Here is a 26,285-nt window from a genome sequence, read left to right as displayed (position 1 = left end):
TCCAAAGGGTGCCAGGAGACCCTGCAGACAACAGACCAGACTGCATTAGGAGAAGATAGCCACTGTGGTGAATACCAGCAGTATAGCCCCAGGGATCTGGACTTCCTCTTCCTCTTCCATTTCCTCTCCTTCTTCCTCATCCTGCTCCTGCTCCTGAGCTGGTGGCTGTACCACTGGTGGCAAGGGCTGTGCCCTCATAGCTGTGGAGGATGCAGCCGACTAACATGAATCGGGACACATGCTCCAGTGAGTACTGCAGGGTGCCTCCAGAGCAGTCCAGGTAGCGGAATCGTTGTTTCAGCAACCCAATCGTCTGCTCTGTGATGTTCTGTGTGGCAGCATGGCTCTCGTTGTACATATGATGGCCACATGTAGTTGGGTGTGGAGTGCAGTCATGAGCCAGGTGGTTGAGGGACAGACCTTGTCAACCAGTATCCACCCTCTGGTTTGTCTTGGTGTCTCAAAGACTGGGGGAACAGCGGACTGATGCAGAATAACAGCATCGTGACTGCTGCCAGGATACTCAGCATTCACCATCATGATGTGCTGAACATGATCGCACAACAACTGCACATTCAGCGATTAACCTTTGCTGTTGCAGTACATCTCAGCGTTTAGATATGGTGCCTGCAACGTGCGTACAGTTGATGGCGCCCAGCACTATGGGGAAGTCCGCTATCCTGGCAACGCCATGTGCACACTCCGCCTGTTTCACTCTGGTCAGAGAGAAGACAATGAAGTCTCCTTGCCTGACATACAGAATGCCTGTCACCTCTCTTATGCAGCAGTGGACGGTGAACTGAGAGATGTTACAGATGTCGCCTGCTCCAGCCCGGAAGGATCCCGATGTGAAGAAATTCAGGACCTCAGTCACCTTCACAGCCACTGGCAGCGCTGTCCTTGTCCTGGTGTGAGGCTGCAGGTCTGGTTGCAAGGTGTGGCAGAGTTCTGTGAGCACCTACTGCATAAAGTGCCTCAGACACTGCTCCCGGCTCAGGTTGAGGTAAGAGAATTTCTCTCAGTAGACTCTAGGTGGTTAAGGCCTGCTGAGAGCCCTTCTCTCCCTCCTGCTTCTCCTTCTGTGAGCAGCTAGTGCTCTTCTTTGCTGCCTCTGCTCCATCTCACTGTCATGTTACAGGCCAAGGGGGATGACAACTAGAACACCCTGACTGGGAGCAAGTGGTCGGACCAGAAACCTTGAAATCAGAAACAAGACCTTCTCCACGTAGCACCACTCTCTGTCACCTCACAGAATTTGAATTACTCTGGAAAGCTCCAAACAGTTCCACAAACATACACACAGCCAGTAGAAATCAAAAAGCAAGTACCTGGAAGTTGTTCATCGTTTTAAATAGCACTGGTGGGCGTTCTTTGCAGCTGCCGAACACGTGGCAATGAAATTTGTACATTGATTGACGGCATGATCTGCCTACTTACCATACTCCCAGCGCACACTCCTAACGGCCGACCTGCCGCCCTCCCCAAGATGGCATCCAGCATGGCCCACACCAGAAGTGTGTGAGCGCTGCTTGGATACCATTTTGGGCCCAATGCAATATTCTAGGCGCTAAAACAACGGGCGCTAGGCAACCGAAATTCTAGGCACTACACTCCTATACTACTCTGATAAGGATCTTGCCTTTTCGGATATTTACCCTTTCACTTTCTACTCCTTCACATTTCTCTGCATTGATCTGCATCCATCCAATATCTGCCACTCCACTCCACTCCATGGCCTCCTGCAATGCCCTGAATGCTCTCTCACAGTTGGCCAGGCCAATTTGGTATCATCAGCATCAATACCTTTCCTCTTATGCCTATTTACAAGTTATTGATGTAAATAATACTAATAACTTTTATTTATATAGCGCCTTTAACGTAGTAAAACATCCCAAGGCACTTCACAACAATTTTACAACACGTTAGATGTTGACCATTGAGGGAAAGAGAAAAAGTGTGAGAAGGAAGTGTAAAATGAGGTTAAAGGCTCGGGTCCAAAGCGGCAGGCAAAATGTGCATGCAGATAGACACAGGCGAAAAAACTTTAAAAAAAATTCAAATTACATTGTAAATAATACAATAAGGAGTATACAATAGTAAAATCAGAATTAGAAAGATTAATTATAATTAACCAAAATTAGATATTATATACCATAATTATAAATTAAGTTAAAATTAGAAAATCAGCAATTGAAGCAAATTAAATTAGTTATTACCTTTCTTTAAGATTCATTCCCTGTCCGGTGATTGAATTAATATGGAAGAATCAATCACTGCCCTCCATCCTTTTGATGTCATAATTGTATTACTTTTTATTTCTCATTTTGTCCTCTTGACAGGACCTGTACTAGCTCCATGCTTGAGCTGCCTCCGTTGTCAGGGAGACACTGATGTTTAAATCTCCCTCCAGCTGCTCCTGGCTCGAGCTGCCTCTGTTGTCAGGGAGATGCTGATGCTTAAATCTCCCCACAGCTGCTCCAGGCTTGAGCTGCCTCCGTTGTCAGGGAGAAGCTGATGTTTAAATCTCCCCGCAGCTGCTCCAGGCTTGAGCTGCCTCTGTTGTCAGGGAGATGCTGATGTTTAAATCTCCCCACAGCTGCTCCAGGCTTGAGCTGCCTCCGTTGTCAGGGAGACGCTGATGTTTAAATCTCCCCGCAGCTGCTCCAGGCTTGAGCTGCCTCTGTTGTCAGGGAGACACTAATGTTTAAATATCCCCACAGCTGCTCCAATGGAAATGGAAACCAAACAGGTTCCAATATGGATTCCTAAGGAACACCACAACCCACATCCCTTTAATAACATGTGCCTTTATTTTCATTACAAGCCTCTTATGTGGACTCCTGAAAATCCTTACATACAACATCCATTGCATTTTATTTATCCATATACTCTGTGATTTCCTCAAAAAAGTTGATTAGTCCGATACAACCTGACCTTTAAGTATCCTGCTGCCTGTTCCAGATTGACCTGTGCGTTTTTGAATGTTCATGAATTGCATCCAGTGTTACGAAGCCTGGTCTTACAAATGCAGCATATTAATGGGAATTCTCCTGTGTCGGGGAAATCTCGTTGCATTGCCTGTGAATTTCCACACACAGTTTTCCATCCACTATGGATAAAACATTGTGTGCAGCCCAGCCAACGCATTAGCAGGCCAGGCTCCCTGTTATTTGCCCACACTGGACATATAGGCCTTCCAATGCAATAGAGATAAGACTAACCTGTCCACAATTGGTGTACACCTTCCCCTTTTTTAAACAGGGATTGAAATTCCTCTCTCCACCTGTAATCAAAATGACACACACAGGAATTAGATGAAAAGACATTCTGCTCAATTTTCCCCAAAGCCGTTTTTTGGCATATTAGCAGAGTTATGCCCGTTTTCTAGGCCACAACTGCTCCAAAAATGAAGGTAGCAAGTTTCCCCGTTCTATTTTTTTAAATTGGCGCCGCACAGCCTGTCCTGTCGTCTCGGGGGGGGGCGGAGCCTAATGCCTGCGCCGAAAAAACAATGCTGCCCCTTCTGCGCATGAGCACATGCCCCGTACAGCTCCCGGTCTGCGATCGTCCATTTTTAAAGAGCCAGTTGTGTGTGAGAACTTTAATTCTCAGTGGAAAAGTCGGAGCTGCAATACAATATGCAACGCAGCGCCAGGACCAAGAATTTCTTACAGGATGAAGTGGAGGCACTAGTTACTGTGATTGAGGGTAGATGGCACGAGCTGGACACCAGCAGAGGTCACATAAAAGTTCCACGAAAAGAAATGAAGAAACGCTGGAACCAACTTGCAGAAGATTACTGTGCAATGGTGACCATCCTGAGGTCTGGAGGACAGTGCAAAAAGAAGTGGCAGGATCTTGGTCAAGTAGTTAGTGTAAGTAATATTTTCATTTATTCACTGGAATTGCAATTGTAAATGTGACCAGCTGTATATGTCCCACCCAGCAGAAAGACACCCTCTCTAAAAAGTTATGTTTTCATCTTTGCAGAGGAAAATGGCACACAACAAACAAGAAAGAACTCGAACAGGAGGAGGCCCGGCAAATCTGCACCCACTGACACCCTTGGAAGAGAGGGTCGCTGCTTTGCTGGATCCTGCCTGGAGAAAAGCAATCACAGCTGCACAAGCTGGGCCCACACTCGAGGGAGAGGGTAAGTCCTGCAAATTCCACAGTCTGGCTTTGCTAAATGTTAAGTAATGCGCAGGTTAACCATGCTTCGGTTGATAGGGATGTCTCAATCTGCTACGCTTCAGTTGATGCAATGTGCTATTATTCATCGTGGTCCTTCAAATCAGCCTGCTGCCTGCCCTGTGTGTGCCTACTCATGCCACCCTACCCCTTCCTCTGCTGCTAACCATTTGTCTGTTCTGTTATATTTTGCAGAACTTGAGGCCAAACCTGACGATGTAGAAGAAGATTCAAATGAGGACGAGCCGGAGAACATCTTCTAATCCCACCTTCCAGACCAAGAGCGTGGGGGGGAGGGGCAGGGGGAGGGGATGGATGAAGCCCCCAACATTGTACTCACTTTGGAGGAGGTGCAGGTGCCACCCATTGAGGTGCTAGCCCCTTGAGCGCGATAGTGATAGGGGATTCAATGGTGAGGGGAATAGATAGGCGTTTCTGCGGCCGCAACCGGGACTCCAGGATGGTATGTTGCCTCCCTGGTGCAAGGGTCAAGGATGTCTCGGAGCGGGTGCAGGACATTCTGAAATGGGAGGGAGAACAGCCAGTTGTCGTGGTGCACATTGGTACCAACGACATAGGTAAAAAAAGGGATGAGGTCCTACGAAACGAATTTAAGGAGCTAGGAGCTAAATTAAAAAGTAGGACCTCAAAAGTGGTAATCTCGGGATTGCTACCAGTGCCACGTGCTAGTCAGAGTAGGAATCGCAGGATAGCGCAGATCAATACGTGGCTTGAGCAGTGGTGCAGCAGGGAGGGATTCAAATTCCTGGGGCATTGGAACCGGTTCTGGGGGAGGTGGGACCAGTACAAACCGGATGGTCTGCACCTGGGCAGGACCGGAACCAATGTCCTAGGGGGAGTGTTTGCTAGTGCTGTTGGGGAGGAGTTAAACTAATATGGCAGGGGGATGGGACCCAATGCAGGGAGACAGAGGGAGACAAAAGGGAGGCAGAGGCAGGAGACGGAGGGGAGATGGGGGGGGGGTGGGGGGCGGAGAGGCCCGGGGCGGGGAACAGGAAGGGCCACTGTGCGGCAGAATTCTAAAAGGACAAAGGGTGTTAAAAAAACAAGCCTGAAGGCTTTGTGTCTTAATGCAAGGAGTATCCGCAATAAGGTGGATGAATTAACTGTGCAAATAGATGTTAACAAATATGATGTGATTGGGATTACGGAGACGTGGCTCCAGGATGATCAGGGCTGGGAACTCAACATCCAGGGATATTCAACATTCAGGAAGGATAGAATAAAAGGAAAAGGAGGTGGGGTAGCATTGCTGGTTAAAGAGGAGATTAATGCAATAGTTAGGAAAGACATTAGCTTGGATGATGTGGAATCTATATGGGTAGAGCTGCAGAACACCAAAGGGCAAAAAACGTTAGTGGGAGTTGTGTACAGACCTCCAAACAGTAGTAGTGATGTTGGGGAGGGTATCAAACAGGAAATTAGGGGTCCATGCAATAAAGGTGCAACAGTTATAATGGATGAATTTAATATGCACATAGATTGGGCTAGCCAAACTGGAAGCAATACGGTGGAGGAGGATTTCCTGGAGTGCATAAGGGATGGTTTTCTAGACCAATATGTCGAGGAACCAACTAGGGGGGAGGCCATCTTAGACTGGGTGTTGTGTAATGAGAGAGGACTAATTAGCAATCTCATTGTGCGAGGCCCCTTGGGGAAGAGTGACCATAATATGGTGGAATTCTGCATTAGGATGGAGAATGATACAGTTAATTCAGAGACCATGGTCCAGAACTTAAAGAAGGGTAACTTTGAAGGTACGAGGCGTGAATTGGCTGGGTTAGATTGGCGAATGATACTTAAGGGGTTGACTGTGGATGGGCAATGGCAGACATTTAGAGACCACATGGATGAATTACAACAATTGTACATTCCTGTCTGGCGTAAAAATAAAAAAGGGAAGGTGGCTCAACCGTGGCTATCTAGGGAAATCAGGGATAGTATTAAAGCCAAGGAAGTGGCATACAAATTGGCCAGAAATAGCAGCGAACCTGGGGACTGGGAGAAATTTAGAACTCAGCAGAGGAGGACAAAGGGTTTGATTAGGGCAGGGAAAATGGAGTACGAGAAGAAGCTTGCAGGGAACATTAAGGCGGATTGCAAAAGTTTCTATAGGTATGTAAAGAGAAAAAGGTTAGTAAAGACAAACGTAGGTCCCCTGCAGTCAGAATCAGGGGAAGTCATAACGGGGAACAAAGAAATGGCAGACCAATTGAACAAGTACTTTGGTTCAGTATTCACTAAGGAGGACACAAACAACCTTCCGGATATAAAAGGGGTCAGAGGGTCTAGTAGGGAGGAGGAACTGAGGGAAATCTTTAATTGTCGGGAAATTGTGTTGAGGAAATTGATGGGATTGAAGGCCGATAAATCCCCAGGGCCTGATGGACTGCATCCCAGAGTACTTAAGGAGGTGGCCTTGGAAATAGCGGATGCATTGACAGTCATTTTCCAACATTCCATTGACTCTGGATCAGTTCCTATCGAGTGGAGGGTAGCCAATGTAACCCCACTTTTTAAAAAAGGAGGGAGAGAGAAAACAGGGAATTATAGACCGATCAGCCTGACCTCAGTAGTGGGTAAAATGATGGAATCAATTATTAAGGATGTCATAGCAGCGCATTTGGAAAATGGTGACATGATAGGTCCAAGTCAGCATGGATTTGTGAAGGGGAAATCATGCTTGACAAATCTTCTGGAATTTTCTGAGGATGTTTCCAGTAAAGTGGACAAAGGAGAACCAGTTGATGTGGTATATTTGGACTTTCAGAAGGCTTTCGACAAGGTCCCACACAAGAGATTAATGTGCAAAATTAAAGCACATGGGATTGGGGGTAGTGTGCTGGCGTGGATTGAGAACTGGTTGTCAGACAGGAAGCAAAGAGTAGGAGTAAATGGGTATTTTTCAGAATGGCAGGCAGTGACTAGTGGGGTACCGCAAGGTTCTGTGCTGGGGCCCCAGCTGTTTACATTGTAAATTAATGATTTAGACGAGGCGATTAAATGTAGTATCTCCAAATTTGCAGATGACACTAAGTTGGGTGGCAGTGTGAGCTGCGAGGAGGATGCTATGAGGCTGCAGAGTGACTTGGATAGGTTAGGTGAGTGGGCAAATGCATGGCAGATGAAGTATAATGTGGATAAATGTGAGGTTATCCACTTTGGTGGTAAAAACAGAGAGACAGACTATTATCTGAATGGAGACAGATTAGGAAAAGGGAAGGTGCAACGAGACCTGGGTGTCATGGTACATCAGTCATTGAAGGTTGGCATGCAGGTACAGCAGGCGGTTAAGAAAGCAAATGGCATGTTGGCCTTCATAGCGAGGGGATTTGAGTACAGGGGCAGGGAGGTGTTGCTACAGTTGTACAGGGCCTTGGTGAGGCCACACCTGGAGTATTGTGTACAGTTTTGGTCTCCTAACTTGAGGAAGGACATTCTTGCTATTGAGGGAGTGCAGCGAAGATTCACCAGACTGATTCCCGGGATGGTGGGACTGACCTATCAAGAAAGACTGGATCAACTGGGCTTATATTCACTGGAGTTCAGAAGAATGAGAGGGGACCTCATAGAAACGTTTAAAATTCTGACGGGTTTAGACAGGTTAGATGCAGGAAGAATGTTCCCAATGTTGGGGAAGTCCAGAACCAGGGGTCACAGTCTAAGGGTAAGGGGTAAGCCATTTAGGACCGAGATGAGGAGAGATTTCTTCACCCAGAGAGTGGTGAACCTGTGGAATTCTCTGCCACAGAAAGTAGTTGAGGCCAATTCACTAAATATATTCAAAAGGGAGTTAGATGAAGTCCTTACTACTCGGGGGATCAAGGGGTATGGCGAGAAAGCAGGAAGGGGGTACTGAAGTTTCATGTTCAGCCATGAACTCATTGAATGGCGGTGCAGGCTAGAAGGGCTGAATGGCCTGCTCCTGCACCTATTTTCTATGTTTTTATGTTTCCCCGAGTAATCGTTTAAGTGTTGGTGGGACATTCCATGGTTTCCCACCGTCTGAGGCTGGGGATTCCAATGGGGTGCAGCAAGGCACACCCAGGGCCCCACCATCCCAGGCTGCGGGTCCCAGTGGAATGGTCCAGGCATCGGAAACACTGTTTCAAGATGCCAATGTTCCTCTCTGTTATGCTGCGCATCGCAATGTGCGACATGTTGTATTCCCGGTCACCTTCTGTCCGGATTACACGTGGTGGCATCATGAGCCAGGTGGCGAGGCCATACCCGTTGTCTCCTAGTAGCCAGCTCTGCCCTTCTGGCTGCGGCTGAAACATGGCAGTCTTGACGCTCTTGCGTAGGATGAATGCATCATCGGTGCTCCCAGAGTATCTTGCATCAACTGACATGATGCGATGCATGTCGTCACACACGAGCTGCACATTAATGGAGTGGAGACCTTTTCTGTTCCTGTACGTCTCGGAATCCTCCAAAGGTGCTTGCAAGGCGATTTGGGTACAATCAATGTAGCCCTGTACCTTTGGGAAGCCAGCAATCCTGGAGAAGCCCACAGCCCTGTCATGCATTGCCTGGGTGTCATGGGGAACTTTATGTAGTCATTACTCTGGGCATATAGTGCAGCAGTCACCTGGTGAATGCAGATATGTGTTGCATGTTGAGAAATGGCGCGCACATCCCCAGTTGTAGCTTGGAACGATCCAGATGCATAGAATGAAAGTGCAGCTGTAACCTTCACTTCAACTGACAAAGCAGTCCTGACGCTTCTAGGTTGCAAGTCTGCTTTTACTAACTCACATCTCAGTTACAACTTCTTTGCGGAAACACAGCCTTCTCACACAGTCTGCATCACTCAGGTGCAGGTACGAATGTCGAATCAATTGTCTCCTCCGCAGCACCATCATGGAGAAGGCTTGCACAAGGTATGGCATTGTCAGTATTGCCCCCATGATTAAATTGTACCTTTGCAAGAAGCTCAAAACGACAGGCAGGCAGGACAAGGTTCTTTGTTCTCTCTCCCCACAGGTCTGTATGGACCATGCCCAGGTCTGAGCAGGAGCAGTGATCGGGAACCAACTCCCTGGGCTACATTTGATGCGTAGTGTAGGCTTCTGGTGCCTTCTGTATACCTTACATGGCCCCCCTCCCCTCACCCCCCGGGCTTGATTTGATGGATAGTACAGGCTTCTGATGCCTTCAGTATGCCTTCCACAACGGCGCAAATCGCTGGGGAAAATTGAGCCCAATAACCTGTGCAACAAAAAGAGCATGTAGAGGAATTTCAGTCCTCTTGTGTTTGTCGGCAGCTGTAAGTATTTTGTTATTTTGTGTCTCCTAGGTGGTGGAGATTGACCCTGAACCTGCCCACAGTGTTGTGGAAGATGGCGCTCAGCAGCTGGATATGGTAATCAGCGCTATGGTAGATTACAGCAACTTTGAATGCACATGTGAAAGCATCATCTTCAAGGACACGCTGTTGTACCAGACTCGAATCTACTCGTGAGTATCTTGCAATGGGGTGGAGATGGGTTTTTTGTTCTCTGGGGCTCCCACTGTCACTTCCAAACCTACAGCGGAAGAGCAGGACAATCCCTGCAGACATTCAAAGCACCTGTTCGTTTAGTTGCTCCCATTGTTTTCATCTTTGTCTTTGTCTTTGTCGCTCCTAAAAAGAGGACTCTCACTGCAGCAGCCCTCCAATACTTTACCTTTATATCTAAGCTTAGACAGTGAATGTCAGCAGGCTACTTGAATACAGAGGCTTCATAGCCGAGCCAAACCCTATCCTCATCCATCCCCTTATACCCACACATTTTCCAACAGGAGTCACTACTTCCTGATCAGGAGCAGGAATCCTATCTGATAATTGCCCCCCAGCCCAGGAAAGCTAAGGTCACTAGTAACACATGCTGTGCAGACAGACCAGCCATTGTACCTAGGATATTTTGGTCTGTGTGACTAAGTACCACCCCAGGCTTTCATCCAATGAGCTATGGAGGGAACCCTGGAACTGTTTTTAAACTGTGGTACGCTGTGGATGAGGTATCTAATCCAGGTGAGGTTTGAGTTGCTGATCCCGCAGATGGATTGGCACTCCTGGGAATGTCGGGTCTCATTGGAATATTGCCGGCATGTTTACCTGGTCTCACCAATGACGTGATCCTGTAAGTATTCAGAGTTCTGAGTGTTGGAGCTTTATTCCACTGTTGCTCCCACAGACAGTATGGCCTGCTAGACCCGGAAGAAAATGTGAGTAAAGTGGTTCAAATATTGCATAGGATATACAGCACAGAAACAGGCCATTCGGCCCAACCAGTCCATGCAGCGTTTATGCTCCACTCGAGCCTCCTCCCGTCTTTCCTCATCTAACTCTACCTGCTATTATCTTCTCCTTCATAAACTTATCTAGCTTCCCCTTAAATGCATCTATACTATTTGCTTCACCCATTCTCATCACTCTGGGTAAAGAAGTTTCTTTATCTTTAATATTTTAAGAAAAAGATTAAAATAGCTGGAGTAGCATTTACTAGATTGACGTGCAGTAGTGATTGTGTTCAACTAATGCGAGTGGATCACAGAATGAGGAACAGGAGGTAATGGGGAGAAAAGGCAGGCAGGGGGAGTTTTAATTTAAAATTGCTTTTAAGTGTTTATTTGAGATGTAAAGAACTAATATTACAGCAATGAAGCTATTCATGTTGTTCAAGTAAATGTGTTTGTATTATATTAGTATTCGGTTCAGCGCCAGCAGTGTGCGAGCTGAAAACTTTAAAAATATAACCGGTCCAGGGAGAATGAAGTTCCCTTGGATCTTGCACCAGACTAGCAAAACAAAGATAATTAAAAACACCCAGAGGAACTTCATATAGGACAGGCATGGCTGGAGTGAGTTTGGGAAATATGAAACTAAATTCAATGCGATTCAGGTTGATCACAAGACTCAGTTACAAGGTAAGGCTCGGCTGTATCCCAGAGTCTGGCAAGAAACTGGAAGCAGTAAGAAAGGAAGTGAGGAGCTATTGATGAAGGTCTGCTCCTGCAGGAACCCTTCAGTTGGAATTGGAACACAATGAATAAAAACAGAGATAGATGCTAAACTACAAAGGTTGCACTGCTAGAGAAAATACCATCAATGTTTGAAGCTATGAAAATAAAAGCTCTTAAAAAAAAAATGAAGTCTCCTATTATACAGGAAAGACAAAAAGAGCATCTGTAACTGGTCGGTTTGAAAGATCAGAATTGAAAAAGAGGTGATAGAAGGAAATTTTCCGAGCTATCGGCAGATGTTGAAGACATTCCTAAAACTAATTCAAAACGATGAAGAGAGAGAAGTGATTGGTTTAACTGAGAGTGAAACAGCAAAGAGCTTTCATTAGATTTTTGGCCAATTCATTAAATTTAACAAGTTTGAGACACCCGAGAAAGTCTGCCAAGCACCCCATGCCAAGAAACAAGAGCTTTGAGCGAAAGATGGAGAAAGGACAGCTTAAGCTGAAGCTAAAATTAAAGCTCATGGACCTGAAGGCAAATGATTGACCTGGTTAGATGATTGTTTAGGCGGTAGAAGACAGAGAGTAGGGATAATGAGTATGTACTCAAATTGGAAGGAAGTGACTGGTGGTGTCCCACAAGGATCTGTGCTGGGGCCTATTCACCATATTTATTAATAAGAACATAAGAAATAGGAGCAGGAGTAGGCCATACGGCCCCTCGAGCCTGCTCCGCCATTTAATACGATCATGGCTGATCCGATCATGGACTCAGGTCCACTTTCCTGCTCACTCCCCATAACCCCTTAATCAGTTAAGAAGCTGTCTATCTCTGTCTTAAATCTATTCAATGTCCCAGCTTCCACAGCTGACTTAGATAACACAATAGAGAGCCATATATCCAAGTTTTCCGATGACAAAGATTGGAGGCACAGTAATTAGTGTAGATGGGAGCATAAAATGACAATGAGACATTGATAGATTATGTGAGTGAGTAAAACTGTGGCAGTTGGATTTCAGTGCAGTTAAGTGTGAGGTCATCATCTATTTTGCACCAAAAAAGGAGCAGTCCAAGTACTTTTTAAATGATAAAAAAACTAGGAACAGTGGAGGTCCAAAGGGATTTAGGGTCCATGTACACAGAATGTAGTGACCAGGTACAAAAAAATCATCAAAAAGGCTAATGGAATGTTAGTCTTTATACATAGAGGGCTATAATATAAAGGGGAGGAGGTTTTGCTATACAAAGTCCTGTTAGAACCACATCTGCAGCGCTGTGTACCGCTCTGGGCACTGCACCGCAGAAAGGATACATGGAAGGAGTGCAGTGCATATTCACCAGAATATTACCAGGGCTCCAAAGATTAAACTATGGGGAACGATTACATAGACTAGGCTTGCATTCCCTGGAATATCGAAGGTTAAGAGGTAATTTGATTGAGGTGTTTAGGATTTTTGAAAGGAATTGATAGGGCAGATAGTGATAAACTTTTTACACTGGTGGGGGAGTCTAGGACAAGAGGACATGGGGCCGAAATTCAGCGTTGGGATGCGGGCCGCTAACGCCATTTTGTGGCGGCCACACGGCTGTCAGTGGACCGCCACGACCCAAATCCACCTCGGGGATTTTTCCGGCTGTTCCCACTTCCGCCGTGCTGCTGCCGACTACCCAAAGTGCATCATCAAAGCACACACCATCGATCTCTCGCAGCTCCATCCCACTCCGTGCGAAATTTACCTCAGAAAATCCTTGATTTGCTGCACGGTGCTCCCGCCAGCTTTCTCTGTTGGTGCACCTTGTTTTGGTGTGTGAGCCACGGCAGCGTGGCGGCCCGTCAAGGGAAGGGTGCATTGCTGCGGCCGCCAGGTTTTTTTTGCCGGCCGACTTCCCGATCGGCCGGACAGTTATGGCCCCGGGTTCGGACGAGCCGCCAACAGGCAGCCTAGCACCTCATCTTGGGTGCAGGCCGCTGGCCCAGCCGAAACCCTCCCTGGTGGCCAAACCTAAAAATTTGCCGATTGTCTCCCCTTTAAATGAAGGGAGAGATGTGGTGGCGCACACGTGCACTGACATCACCACCGCTCCCCCGTTGACTGACAGCGGCCGAGACTTGGTCCCCATTATGACCGACTCCCGATCTTTTAAAAACAAAAGACAAAGACCTGATATGGATCAAGAGTCGACCTCTTCCAAGACGACGGTAGAAACACTTAAAAAAATCGTAAGTGCGGCAGCTTTCTGGCGGGCCTGAATTTCGGCCGGCCCCCACAACCTTACCATCAGAGCTAGGCCATTCAGGAGAGAAGTTAGGAACCAATTCTTCACGCAAAGGCTGGTAGAAGTGTGGAATTCTCGCCCACAAAAAGCAGTAACTTCTATTTCAATTAATAATTTAAACTCTGAGAAAGATAAATTTTTGCTAGCCAAGTGTATTAAGGGATATGGAGCCAAGGCAGGCGGATGGAGTTAGGATACAGATCAGCCACAATCTCATTGAATGGCGGAATAGGCTCGAGGGGCTGAATGGCCCACTCCTGATCCTATGTTAAGTCAAGCAGCTTCCGCTTTGAACAACAACGTGTATTTATATAGCACCTTTAACGTAGTGAAACGTCCCAAGGCGCTTCACAGGGGTTTTAAGATAAAAACTTTGACACCGAGCCACACAAGTAGAGATTAGCGCAGATGACCAAAAGCTTGGTCAAAGAGGTAGGTTTTAAGGCACATCTTGAAGGAGGAAAGAGAGTTAGAGAGGCGGAGAGGTTTAGTAAAGGAGTTCCAGAGCTTGGGACCCAGGCAACAGAAGGCACGGCCACCAAAGATTTCAGCGATTATTATCAGGGATGCTCAAGAGGGCAGAATTAGAGGAGCAGAGACATCTCGGGAAGGGTGGGGGGGCATGGGGAGGAGGTTGTGGGGCTGGAGGAGATTACAGGGAGGGGCAAGGCCATAGAGGGATTTGAAAATAATGATGAGAATTTTGAAATCGAGGCGTTGCTTAACCGGGAGCCAATGTAGGTCAGCGAGCACAGGAATGGTGGTTGAGCCGGACTTGGTGCGAGTTAGGACACGGGCTGCCGAGTTTTGGATCACCTCTAGTTTACGTAGGGTAGAATGTGGGAGACCAGTCAGGAGTGCGTTGCAGTAGTCAAGTCTAGAGGTAACAAAGGCATGGACAGATCAAGAATTCCTGTCAATGATGCAGGGGTATGGAGAGAAAGCAGGAAAGGGGTACTGAGGGAATGATCAGCCATGATCTTATTGAATGGTGGTGCAGGCTCGAGGGGCCGAATGGCCTACTCTTGCACCTATTTTCTATGTTTCTATGATCTTCCAAAACCTACCTGAGAACCTGCCAAGCTGACCAAGGCTTGGGAGAACTAGATGACAGAGCAGATCAGTGAAATAAGGGAAACTTAACTGCTTGATAAAACTCTAAAAAATGGGATGATGCCAAGACTGGCACATGTTTGAGAAGGAGAAATGTAACATTACTTCAGGCCTGTAAGGGATTAATGTGAGCAGTTGTGTATATGGAGAAGTATATGCTCATAGGCGGAAATGTACATAGGGTATGTATATACAGTATGGATACAAATATGCACAAAATGGGCACGAGGAGAAATGGGTTGTTGTATAGTGGAGTGTTGAATAAATGTTGTTAAACTATGCTTTAAATGTTTGAAAATATAGTTTTGTGTGAAAGTGACTATGTACTCAAGGCAGGAATAGTTCTACTTCCCATACCTGTTCCCAGAACTATCAGCACTCTCTCACCTCTGAGTCACAGGGTTGTGGGTCCAAGGCCGAAGCACACAAGGCTGACACTTCAATGCAGTACTGAGAGAGTGCTGCATTGTCGCAGGCGTGCAGTCTTTTGAATGAAACCTTAAAACCGAGGCACAGAATTAATAAGCCTGCACAATGTGGAGCTGTGGACAGTGAATCCAAACTTTTGAAAGTCCGGCAGCGAATTTTCTGAAGGTGTACGCACAACTGAGCAATGGTGGAATCAGTAAGGAACTGGTGCGAAAATACCAGTCTGGCATTGAGTAATCATGTCTGAGTGTGGAACATAGGCCGAACATTTGCTGTAACTGGTCAACGAATGGGGTCTGCTGTTACTTAGACTTGCCCTTGCCCATTTAATGTTGGCAATATTTTGCCCTGAAAGTTACTGGAAATGTGAGATGGAAAGGGTGCAGTGCCCTCTACAGGGCATCTGGAGTCTGGGTGAACAGGGCAAGAAACTGTGGGGCCGAAATTGCCCCTCCCTGAAATCGACGGCCATGGGACGGCACGGAATGGCCGCCAACTCTCCGCGGAGGGGCCGCCATTTTGTAAATTACACTCCCTTGGGTTTGGAACAGTGTCCAGGGCCGCTCTGCCCATTTACCTGCCGCGGCGTGCACACGCCGACCCCTTTTCGACTGGCGGGGACCCCCTCGCGAAATTGCCCCTCGGGAAATTGCCCCTTTTCAAAATTGCCCTGCGGGAGCAGCGCCACCACAAGTCAGTGTCCCCCACAGCTTTTGCTGTCGGTACTCTCTGTGCCATGGTGGTGCAGCCACCCTTAAAGGGGAGGGCGCACCACCGGGGCCGCCATGTTAATTTTTTTGTCTGCCGACTACTGGGTCAGGCCGACAATTATGTCCGCGGGTTTGGCCGGGCTACCAATAGGCAGCCTGGCACCCCCTCTTGGCTGCTGGCCTGGCCGAAACCCTCCCTGATGGCCCAGTGTTTGCCATTAAAGTGGTTGCAGAGTTCACAGCGGCCCTCCCCTTTAACTGAAGGGGAGAGATGTTGTGACACAACAGCACGGCGCTGATGACTTGACAGCCTCGGCTACTCCACTCCGCCCCCCCACTTCCACCCCCATGATGAGGCCACTTCCGCCCCGCTCGAAAAAAATCTGCAAAGAGCTGAATTTCGATGGCTAAACCGCCCCAGTGCATGGGACAGCCAGAACACATCATGTGCCCCTCGTTTCGGGCGGTGGGCAATTTCAGCCCCTGTGTGTCTCCTTAACCATTCAGACTGAAGCATTGTGAAATTAACAGCACAAAGACTGGAAAGAAATGTAAATTAGAGGCGGTGAATTCACCATCAAATCAGGTACAGAAAGAGAAATTAAGAAAGAAAGATTGGATTTCGAGAGAGAAAATAAAGACAAAAAAGAAGCAAAAACAATGTAAATCATAAAAAAACCTCGCCCTACAACAGTTAAAACCTGAAGGAATGAGACTCCGTACTTCTAATAGTTAAATTTCAGTGCCAGAGAAGTTGACTGGCCGTAATTAAAAGGGTACTTAGACTTGAAGTGATTTGACTTAACGTTCTGTGGTGAGTTTACTTCATATCTCCTGTGCAAGTACAGGAGCTTCAAGCCGCTCAGTGCATTTCAATGGGGAACTAGACAGCGAGTTGCCGTTTTTGCAAAGCTAATAACGGCCATCTCTGATCCCTTCTCAATTTACGCTTTTAATCGCATATCTGCCCCTCACATGCAGTTGCTGTGGCATTTGTGCATAAATATCGGCGAGCACCATTAGCCTCACGTTTGTTTTGACAGCAATGTTTGGGTCACAGTGTTGAATCCATGGAAGTGGAAGAATGACGGCAGGATAACTATCTCGCCACACTGGGATAAGCCTTGGGGCTAAAGCAGCCTCTCATAAATTGTAGCACTGCCCACCCACCCAGTGAGCAGAGATCTGCCCACCCCCAGCACCCCTCAGCAGAAGTTGCAGAGCCCTCTCCTCCACTGCGAGGTAAATCCTGGCGCTGAGGATAATTATGGAAAAAGTGCGTCGAAAAGAGTGTCACAGAATCATATAGCACAGAAGGAGGCCATTCGGCCTATCATGCCTGTGCTGGTTAATGTGAAAAAGAATAAAAATGAGTGCAGAAGAAAGCCTGTAATACCTGCCCCCCACCCCACATAGCCAGCCTTAGCTCAGTGCCAGCATTCCCATCGCTGAGGTAAGGTTCAAATCCCGCTTCAGACGGTCCCAGCAAGTGCAGACCAGAGCCCTGGGATTGACTTCCAGCTGGATACTCATCCGGTGGGTGCAGGAGGCCATAAACCCTCCCCCCTGTATAGGACTAGCCATCCTTTCAACTGGTATAAAGATGGTTACGGCCATGGAAGGAGAGCTTAATTCGTGGTTTGTCAGACTATTAATCAGCCTGCAAATCCTTTCACTACTTCACATTCCCCCCGGCCCCGCTGTGAGTAGTCACTCAGCCCCACCCAATAGGAATCAAATCTCCACCACCCACTGAAAATCAATCATGCTTCTTCCAGCCTCTCATCCAGTGTTCCCCCCTATAGCGATGGAATTGGGCTCTGGTTCATTGCAGCTCCCTCCTCCAACTGAGAAGAAAATTGTCCCTCGCCCAGTGCCCCCGGCCCTAACTCATCCATCATTGCCACTCTCCTCCGTAAATTACCCCCTTCTACTCTCCCCAACCACCAGTCCCTGACCTCCCCTCCCTCCCCACTGTGGAGAAATGGGCCATGTCAATGTTGTCCTCTGTTGCTCCTCCTCTACTTCCCAATTCCGCCTGTTTCCACTTTTGGGAGACCAAAACCAGTGGTCATTAGATATTCACTAATAAATCCAAACGGGATTTCAGGAGAGTGGTTAGTATGTGGAACTCACTATAGCATCGATGCATTTAAGGGGAAGCTAGGAAAGTACACGAGAGGGAAAGGTATAAAAGATTTTGCTGATACGGTTGGATGAAGTGGGAAGAGGCTCACGTGGAGCATAAACATCAGCAGGGACCTACCTGTTGGACTGAATGCCCTATTTCTGTGCATGTACGTTCTATGTAATTCTATGCCTCTCTCCCTCCCCATTCGCCACCCACTACCGTCCCTGTTTGCCCCCTCCCTCCTCCCCCTCCTCCGCGTCATATCCAAAACATCAGTGGAAAAGTTACGTTTGCCTTCTGGCAGAAATCTTGACTTCATTTAACTTGTATCCCTGCACAAACACCGACAGGCATGCGGAGAAGTGACTGAAGGCATGCTTGAAGAGAGATGGGTCTTGGAGGCTTTGGAAGATGGATTAAAGTGTAGCAAGATGGAAGGGTTCTGCAAGAGTTCCAGAGAGCACAGGCACAATGGCTGAAGGGTGTGCTACTGAGTGTGAGGTATAGAGGAGAGGAGGTAGGAAGGAACTCTGCATAGATCACCACCGGAGGAACAGAGGGTGCGAGCTGTGTAGAGGTTGCAGGGGTCGGATGCAAGGGCTGGGACAGGATTTGTTAATGCTGACAAGGATTTCAAAATCAATGAACCAGGGGCTGATTGATTTAAGAACATAAGAATTAGGAACAGGAGTAAGCCATCTAGCCCCTCGAGTCTGCTCCACCATTCAATAAGATCATGGCTGATCTGGCCGTGGACTCAGCTCCACTTACCCGCCCGCTCCCCGTAACCCTTAATTCCCTTATTGGTTAAAAATATAAGAACATAAGAATTAGGAATAATTTCTGAAAAAAATATTTTAAAAGCAGTTTTGGCATTAACCCACACATGCGTGACTTAATCAGTTATAGAAACATAGAAAGTTACAGCGCAGAAGGAGGCCATTTTGGCCCATCGTGTCCACGCCGGCCGACAAAGAGCCGCATGGCCCTCGGTCAGCAGCCCTAAAGGTTACATATAAACCTATGAACAATGGCGGAAAGCCAAAGAGCACCCAGCCCAACCAATTCGCCTCACACACTGCGATACCCCTTGTACTGAAACATTCTGCACTCCACTCCAATCGGAGCCGGGTGATCTCCTGGGAGAGGCAAAAAACAGCTAAAAACGCAGGCCAATTTAAGGAGAGAAAAAAATCTGGGAAAATTCCTCTTCAACCCATCCAGGCGATCGAAACTAGTCCAGGAGATCACCCTGGCTGTATTCTATTCCCTGCAGTACTTACCATTATATCTACACTGTCCAACAAAAAGTCATCCAGTCTAAACCCAATTACCAGCTCTAGGTCTGTAACCCTGCAGGTTACTGCACTTTATGTGCCCATCCAACCATCTCTTAAAAGTGGTGAGGGTTTCTGCATCCACCACTCTTCCAGGCAGCGAGTTCCAGAACCCCACAACCCTCTGCATAAAGAAGCCCCCCTCAAATCCCCTTGAAACCTTATAAGGTGATCCACTGCAGTGAGGTCATCACATGACAGGTCCACAAGACATTATGATGAAATTCGTGACAACATTAACAACAGGAAATGCTACCAAAATGATTTTTTTTGTGAAGTTGTTGGCTGTTTGGATGCACATCAGTTAAACTTTGTGTTTGATCATGAGGAGAGCTAGGGAGCGAGTTTCAAAACAAAATCCCATATCTTCTTTAATGAAACATTAAAATAGTTCAAACCCATCGAAGTAGAAGGCTGTGAGGAAAGATCTGCCCAGGACTGAGAGCTCTGCCGCAAGAACTTGCATTAATAGGAAATTATTGCCCTATATTGAGGTGAAGATGACAAGTCAACATCAAAACATTGTCAAGAATTGTGAAGTTCTCTGAGGAGAAGCTGAAAACCTGTGCTGTAGTAGACGGCGCTTTTATCAATGGAAGACATTTTCTCACACTCTGACAGGCACAAACGGGGTGGTAATAAGGGTGGCACTGTACTTACCGCCCTGTTAACCACCATCTTGGTCCGGGTTCAGACAGGTGCCCACCAGTATCTGATACCAGCATTGTTTAAATATATAAATTGCAGCCCCAACATGCAGTTGGGACGCCATTGCAATTTTCAGGCAATTCAGCAGGACTACCACTGAGAAGGACCCACATAAGAAACCGGTAATTCGGAAGGTTGAAAAGGCGTTTGGAGCGTTATTTAAAGCTGGACAATAGGATCTGTTGTGTAAAGCATTACTGGTTTCTTCAGAGTGCTGTATTTACATGAGTGAGAGAAGTTGTTGAAAGCTTTTTCTGGATTTGAGAGGCCCCTCAGAAGGTAGAAAGCCTCATTAAAATGAGAGCAGTTTTGAATATAAATGATTGATGGAGGAGAAAGAGGAACAGCAGCAGCAACATACAGGGGAGGAACACGCTGCTGAGGGAGCTGTAGGAGCCTTGCGAAGAGGGTGGTGGGGAGCGAGAAGGTGGTCATACCCACCTCAGACGTTCGTGTACCTCAACCATGGGGGATCAGTGGCTGCAGATGCTGTGCATCAGTCACATGGCTGTAACGGCGCTGTGTCACCTGCTGCACTCTGACCTGGAGCCCAACATACGAGGAGGGCTCGCCTTGTGCGTGGCCGTCAAAGCTGTGACAGCCCTGAACTTCGTCAGCTCCAGGTCCTTCCAGGCAGCAGCAGGTAATGTGACTCGTATCAGCCAAACCGCCGCTCATTCCTGTATTCAGCAGGTGACAGATGCCTTAGTTCAGAAGGCCACCAGATAGATATCTTTCCCTGTGGACAAGAGGAGCCAACATGAGCAAGCTGTTGGCTAATCCATGGCCGCTGGTGCCCCAGGTGCAAGGGGTAATAGACTGAATACCTGTCAACATCAGGGATCCTGCCCATGAGCCAGCCACGTTCCTCAATCAGAAAGGATTCAATCTGCTGAATACCCTGCTCGTCAGCGTCTACAACACGAGGATTGTGGAGCTGTGGGTGCGCTTTCCGGGGAAGTACCCTGATGCTGCCATATTGAAGGAGTCGAAAGCCCCAACGATTTTCCAACAGGAGTAGCTGCCATTGCTGGTGGCCCATTGCAGCTTCTTCCGAGGGGACCATGTGGCCCATGGCCGGCGGCTGAAAAGTCATGTCTTGCGCCAGAAGGTGGCCCGTGCTGGAAGTGAACTCCTCTACTGTCAGCTAGAAACCGGCAGCTCCTCAACAGTTTGTTCAATGCGGCCACTGGCAGTACTGCCAAAATCCTGCTCTGAAAGACTTGGTTGCTGAGGTCTACATATCTGCTCGCTTCAGCTGTGATTGGTCTTGTGCTCGCCCTCCGGGTAACTGTGCCTTCCGCTGTCCTTTCCACCACTGCCAGCCGCTGCCGCCCTGTAAACCCCTCCAACTCACTATCCATCCCACCTGTGGTTCTGATCTCTCTGCTGGTGCTTGGCAAAGAGAGAGCTGGTGACGGTGCAGGCTCACGAGGCTGGCTTGGCTTGTCTTCTGCTGCTGCACGGATCAATTCTTCTGTTTGGCCTGCAAAGGGTGGAACAGTTATTAGCAAGTAATGAGGCATGTTATGAAGCCTCAGACAAGTGGAATGGGGAGGTATCAGTTTGACCAACTCCCTGAAGACACAACGATTTCCTTCGCTCCACCTGCCTGGGCCCTTAGCCCTGAAATTCACTCCTAAATCTCTCCACTTCTCTATTCCTCGCTCCTCCTTTAAGATGCTTCTCAAAACCTACGTTTTTGACTCAGCTTTTGGTCACCTGTCCTAATATGTGGCTCGGAGTCCAATTTTGTTGATTACGCTCCTGTAAAGCACCTTGGGACGTTTTGCTCTGTTAAAGGCGCTATATAAATGCAAGTTGTTGTTATTGAGGACCGATATGAGAAAAGAAAAAGAGGCAGAGACCCTGCTGCTCCATCACTCCCACCTCTCCGTACCCCGATACTCCAAGGGGGTCCTGTGCCCAGAATCTCTCCAGCTTCCTGCTCCACAGCTGGAAGGACCATCAGCTCACAGCTACTGTGGGACAACTTGCCATGGTTATTTTGAATTCATTCTTGGGGTGTGGGTGCCAAAAGACTTGCGAGTATTACCCATCCCGAGTTTCATAGAATTGCACAGAATTTACCCACAGAAACAGACCATTCGGCCCAGCAGATCCATGACGGTGTTTATGCTCCACACGAGCCTTCTCCCACCCCTCTTCATCTCACCTTATCGACATGTCCAGTTACCCTGAGAAGGTGGTGGTGAGCCGCCTTGAACTGCTAAAGTCTATGGTGAAAGTACTCCCACAATACTGGTAGGTATTCTTTGTAGCAGTTTGATACAACTGAATGACTTGTTAGACCACTTCAGAGGGCAGTTAAGAGACAACCACATTGGTGTGGGACTGGAGTCACATATGGGCCAGACCGGGTAAAAACACAGCTTTCCTTCCCTAATTGACATTTGTGAACCAGTTGGGTTTTTAACGATAATCTGACAGCTTCATGGTCATTTCAATTGACACCAGCTTTTAACTTCCAGATCCTTTTTTTTAGTGTGACTGCATCAATGGCTTGTAAATGTGTGGGAGGCACTCTGCTGTGTGTGACAAGCAGGTTTGGGGAGGTGTCACAGAACAGGAAAGTGGCTGGAGGGTGACATTTGTTGCCAAAATGCACAATTTTTCCGTGTGACCAGGCGGCAGCAATGTGTGGCATGTGCCTGCTGTGAGGGCACGAACGGCTGCTGATAGTACAGCTGAAACTAGGAGAAGTGTTGACTCAGTGCCCATTGTTAATTAGAGGGATAGGTGAAGAGGGGTGGGAGTGCTTGGAGCAGTGTGTGGGGAGGAAGGCAAGTGATGCGGCACCTCACAGGTCTACTCTGCTGTTGGAAAAATGTGGAATTACAGCTAAAAAGAATACTTTAGAAGTAAAGATTACTGGCAATCAAGAAAGCAAACGTAGTAGAGAGATTCTATCAACAACAAAAACAACAGTGCAATTCCACCAGCAACTAGCCTGAGGCCCCTGAGAAGACTGTAACCAAGCACATTTTATCCCAGAGGAAGGGTTCAAACACAGAACAGAGGCAGATATATAAGGAGTTCAACGACAGGAGGTAAATCAACGAAAGAGTCACATTATTCTGCGATGTAAACCGTACGCAGGTTGTTGAGGCAGAGAATTGAATTTGTAATTATAGAGATGAGAAAACAGCTGACTGATTTCACCCACTCCCATCTCGCAAAACAAGATCCAAAATCGCTGTTACTGTTGGCCAAATATCGTTTAAAAAAAACCTCAAGGAGGAAGAATAAAAACACAGTCAACAACAACAAAAAAAGCTGCAGTATGGTGCACCAACACCTTAGCAACAGGTAGTCCCTTGGTGTACCTTGCGACAAGAAAGACAGTTACATAGAAACATAGAAAATAGGTGCAGGAGTAGGCCATTCGGCTGATCATGCAACTTCAGTGCCCCGTTTCTACTTTCTCTCCATACCCTTTGATCCCATTAGCCGTAAGGGCCACATCTAACTCCCTTTTGAATATATCTAACGAACTGGCCTTAACATCTTGCTGTGGCAGAGAATTCCACAGGTTCACAACTCTCTGAGTGAAGAAGTTTCTCCTCATCTAGGTCCTAAATGGCTTACCACTTATCCTTAGACTGTAACCCCTGGTTCTGAACTTCCCCAACATCGGGAACATTCTTCCTGCATCTAACCTGTCCAGTCCCGTCAGAATTTTTTATGTTTCTGTGAGATCACCTCTCATTCTTCTAAATTCCAGTGAATACAAGGCTAGTTGAGCCAGTCTTTCTTCATATGTCAGTTCTGCCATCCCAGGAATCAGTCTGCTGAACCTTCTCTGCACTCCTTCAATAGCAAGAATGTCCTTCCTCAGATTAGGAGACCAAAACTGTACACAATATTCAAGGTGTGGCCTCACCAAGGCCCTGTACAACTGCAGTAAGACCTCCCTGCTCCTGTACTCAAATCCTCTCGCTATGAAGGCCAACATGCCATTTGCCTTAGTCACCACCTGCTATACCTGCATGCCAGCTTTCAATGACTGATGTACCATGACACCCAGGTCTCGTTGCACCTTCCCTATTCCTAGCATCCTCCTCACAGCTCACACTGCCACCCAGCTTAGTGTCATCTGCAAACTTGGAGATATTACATTTCATTCCTTTGTCTAAATCGTTCAGGTAATACTCTGCCTCCCTGTTTTTGCCACCAAAGTGGATAACCTCACATTTATCGACATTATACTGCATCTGCCATGCATTTGCCCACTCACCTAACCTGACCAAGTCACTCTGCAGCCTCTTAGCATCCTCCTCACAGCTCACACTGCCACCCAGCTTAGTGTCATCTGCAAACTTGGAGATATTACATTTCATTCCTTTGTCTAAATCGTTAATATATATTGTAAATAGATGGGGTCCCAGCACTGAACCTTGCGGTATCCCACTAGTCACTGCCTGCTATTCTGAAAAGGACCCATTTATTCTTACTATTTGCTTCCTGTCTGCTAACCAGTTCTCTACCCACGTCAATACATTACCCCCAATACCATGTGCTTTAATTTTGCACACCAATCTCTTGTATGGGACCTTTTGAAAGTCCAAATACACCACATCCACTGGTTCTCCCTTGTCCACTCTATTAGTTACATCCTCAAAAAATTCTAGAAGATTTGTCAAGCATGATTTCCCTTTCATAAATCCATGCTGACTTGGACCGATCCTGGCACTGCTTTCCAAATGCGCTGCTATTAAATCTTTAATAATTGGTTCCAACATTTTCACCACGACTGATGTCAGGCTAACCGGCTTATAATTCCCTGTTTACTCTCTCCATCCTTTTTTAAAAGTGGGTTTACATTAGCTAACCTCCAATCCATAGGAACTGATCCAGAGTCTATAGAATGTTGGAAAATAACCACCAATGCATCCACTATCTCTAGGGCCACTTCCTTAAGTACTCTAACATGCAGACTATCAGGCCCTGGGGAGTTATCGGCCTTCAATCCATCAATTTCCCAAACACAATTTCCTGACCAATAAGGATTTTCTTCAGTTCCTCCTTCTTGCTCGACCCTCGGTCCCCTAGTATTTCCGGAAGGTTATTTGTGTCTTCCTTAGTGAAGACAGAACCAAAGTATTTGTTCAATTGGTCTGCCATTTCTTTGTTCCCCATTAAAAATTCACCTGATTCTGACTGCAAGGGACCTACATTTGTCTTCACTAATCTTTTTCTCTTCACATACCTATGGAAGCTTTTGCAATCAGTTTTTATGTTCCATGCAAATTGGGGCAATAGAATCTGTTGTCAATTACGAGGAGCACTCAAGTCTTCCTGAGCCTCACGCACTGCAGACATGGCAGCTGACTGTCTCTTCTCTGCATTAGTGAAAAAGCTGAGGTACTCCAGCCCTGACATTACTGCAAGCTCTCGGTATTTCCATCCTCCCTGCAGCAGTGAAAGCATGGGAAAATCAGCTTCCCATTTTACTTGTTTATCTAAGGGGAAATTCGGAGAAACTGATGCTCCAGAGGCATTGGGAAGAGAAACTATTAGGGGTTCCATCCCAAACTTTGGAGGCATTAGAAGACAAGAATGGATTGTGCAACTCTGAAAAAGTGTAGAACCATATTCAACAGTTAACACCTTTATTCACAAGAGGTAAAACAAAGACTTGCATTTATATTCCACCTTTCACAACCTCAGGATGTCCCAAAGCGCTTTACAGCCAATTAAGTTTTTAAAGTGCAGTCACTGTTGTAATGTGGGAAACGCAGCAGCCAACCTGCGCACAGCAAGCTCCCACAAACAGCAATGTGATAATGACCAGATAATCTATTTTAGTGATGTTGGTTGAGGAATAAATATTGGCCAAGACACCTGGGAGAACACCCTGCTCTTCCTCGAAATAATGCCATGGGATCTTTTACATCCACTTGAGAGGGGAATGGGCAATAGCTACACCAACACAGAGTGCAACAACTGACTCAGAATGAAGAAGGATCTTCAGGAGATGTTATTGAGGTGTTAAGCACAATGAAGCTTTAGAGCAAGAATTGGTTACTATCATGTAAGTCAAATGGCTATCACCTTGACTAAACTGAGGGATTTTGCAAAGTTAAATGTTTTAAGAATATGGCAACATTATTAAGGATCAGACTGACATTGGAATAACAAAGGTTGAAAGCACAATCATTTTATCCTATAGACCTGTTGGGGTGAATGGCCTATATCAGTGCTGTAATTATAGATAGAAAGGATATAGGCAGTCTAAGTGAGTGGGCAAAAATTTTGTAGATGGAATATAATGTTGGAAAGTGTGAGGTCACGCATTTTGGCAGAAAAAAATCAAAGAGCAAGTTATTATTTAAATGGAGAAAGATTGCAAAGTGCCACAGTACAGGCATACCTGGGGGTACTTGTGGATGAAAC

The 26,285-nt window shown here is 46.8% G+C and overlaps 1 protein-coding gene across 1 annotated transcript in view; it reads left to right on the top strand.

Annotated features, from left to right (window-relative positions):
• The window catches only part of hydin (HYDIN axonemal central pair apparatus protein), a 1,725,340-nt gene that overhangs the window by 1,277,034 nt on the left and 422,021 nt on the right, over positions 1-26,285 (top strand). The window contains 1 exon segment of the mRNA XM_070897728.1: positions 9,512-9,672. Within this exon segment, the coding sequence (XP_070753829.1) occupies positions 9,512-9,672 (161 nt within the window).

The sequence above is a fragment of the Pristiophorus japonicus genome, chromosome 13, assembly GCF_044704955.1.
Source record: "Pristiophorus japonicus isolate sPriJap1 chromosome 13, sPriJap1.hap1, whole genome shotgun sequence".
NCBI classification, from domain to species: domain Eukaryota; kingdom Metazoa; phylum Chordata; class Chondrichthyes; family Pristiophoridae; genus Pristiophorus; species Pristiophorus japonicus.
The sequence above is the reverse complement of the archived record's forward strand: the minus strand, read 5'-3'. Positions and strand labels throughout refer to the sequence as shown.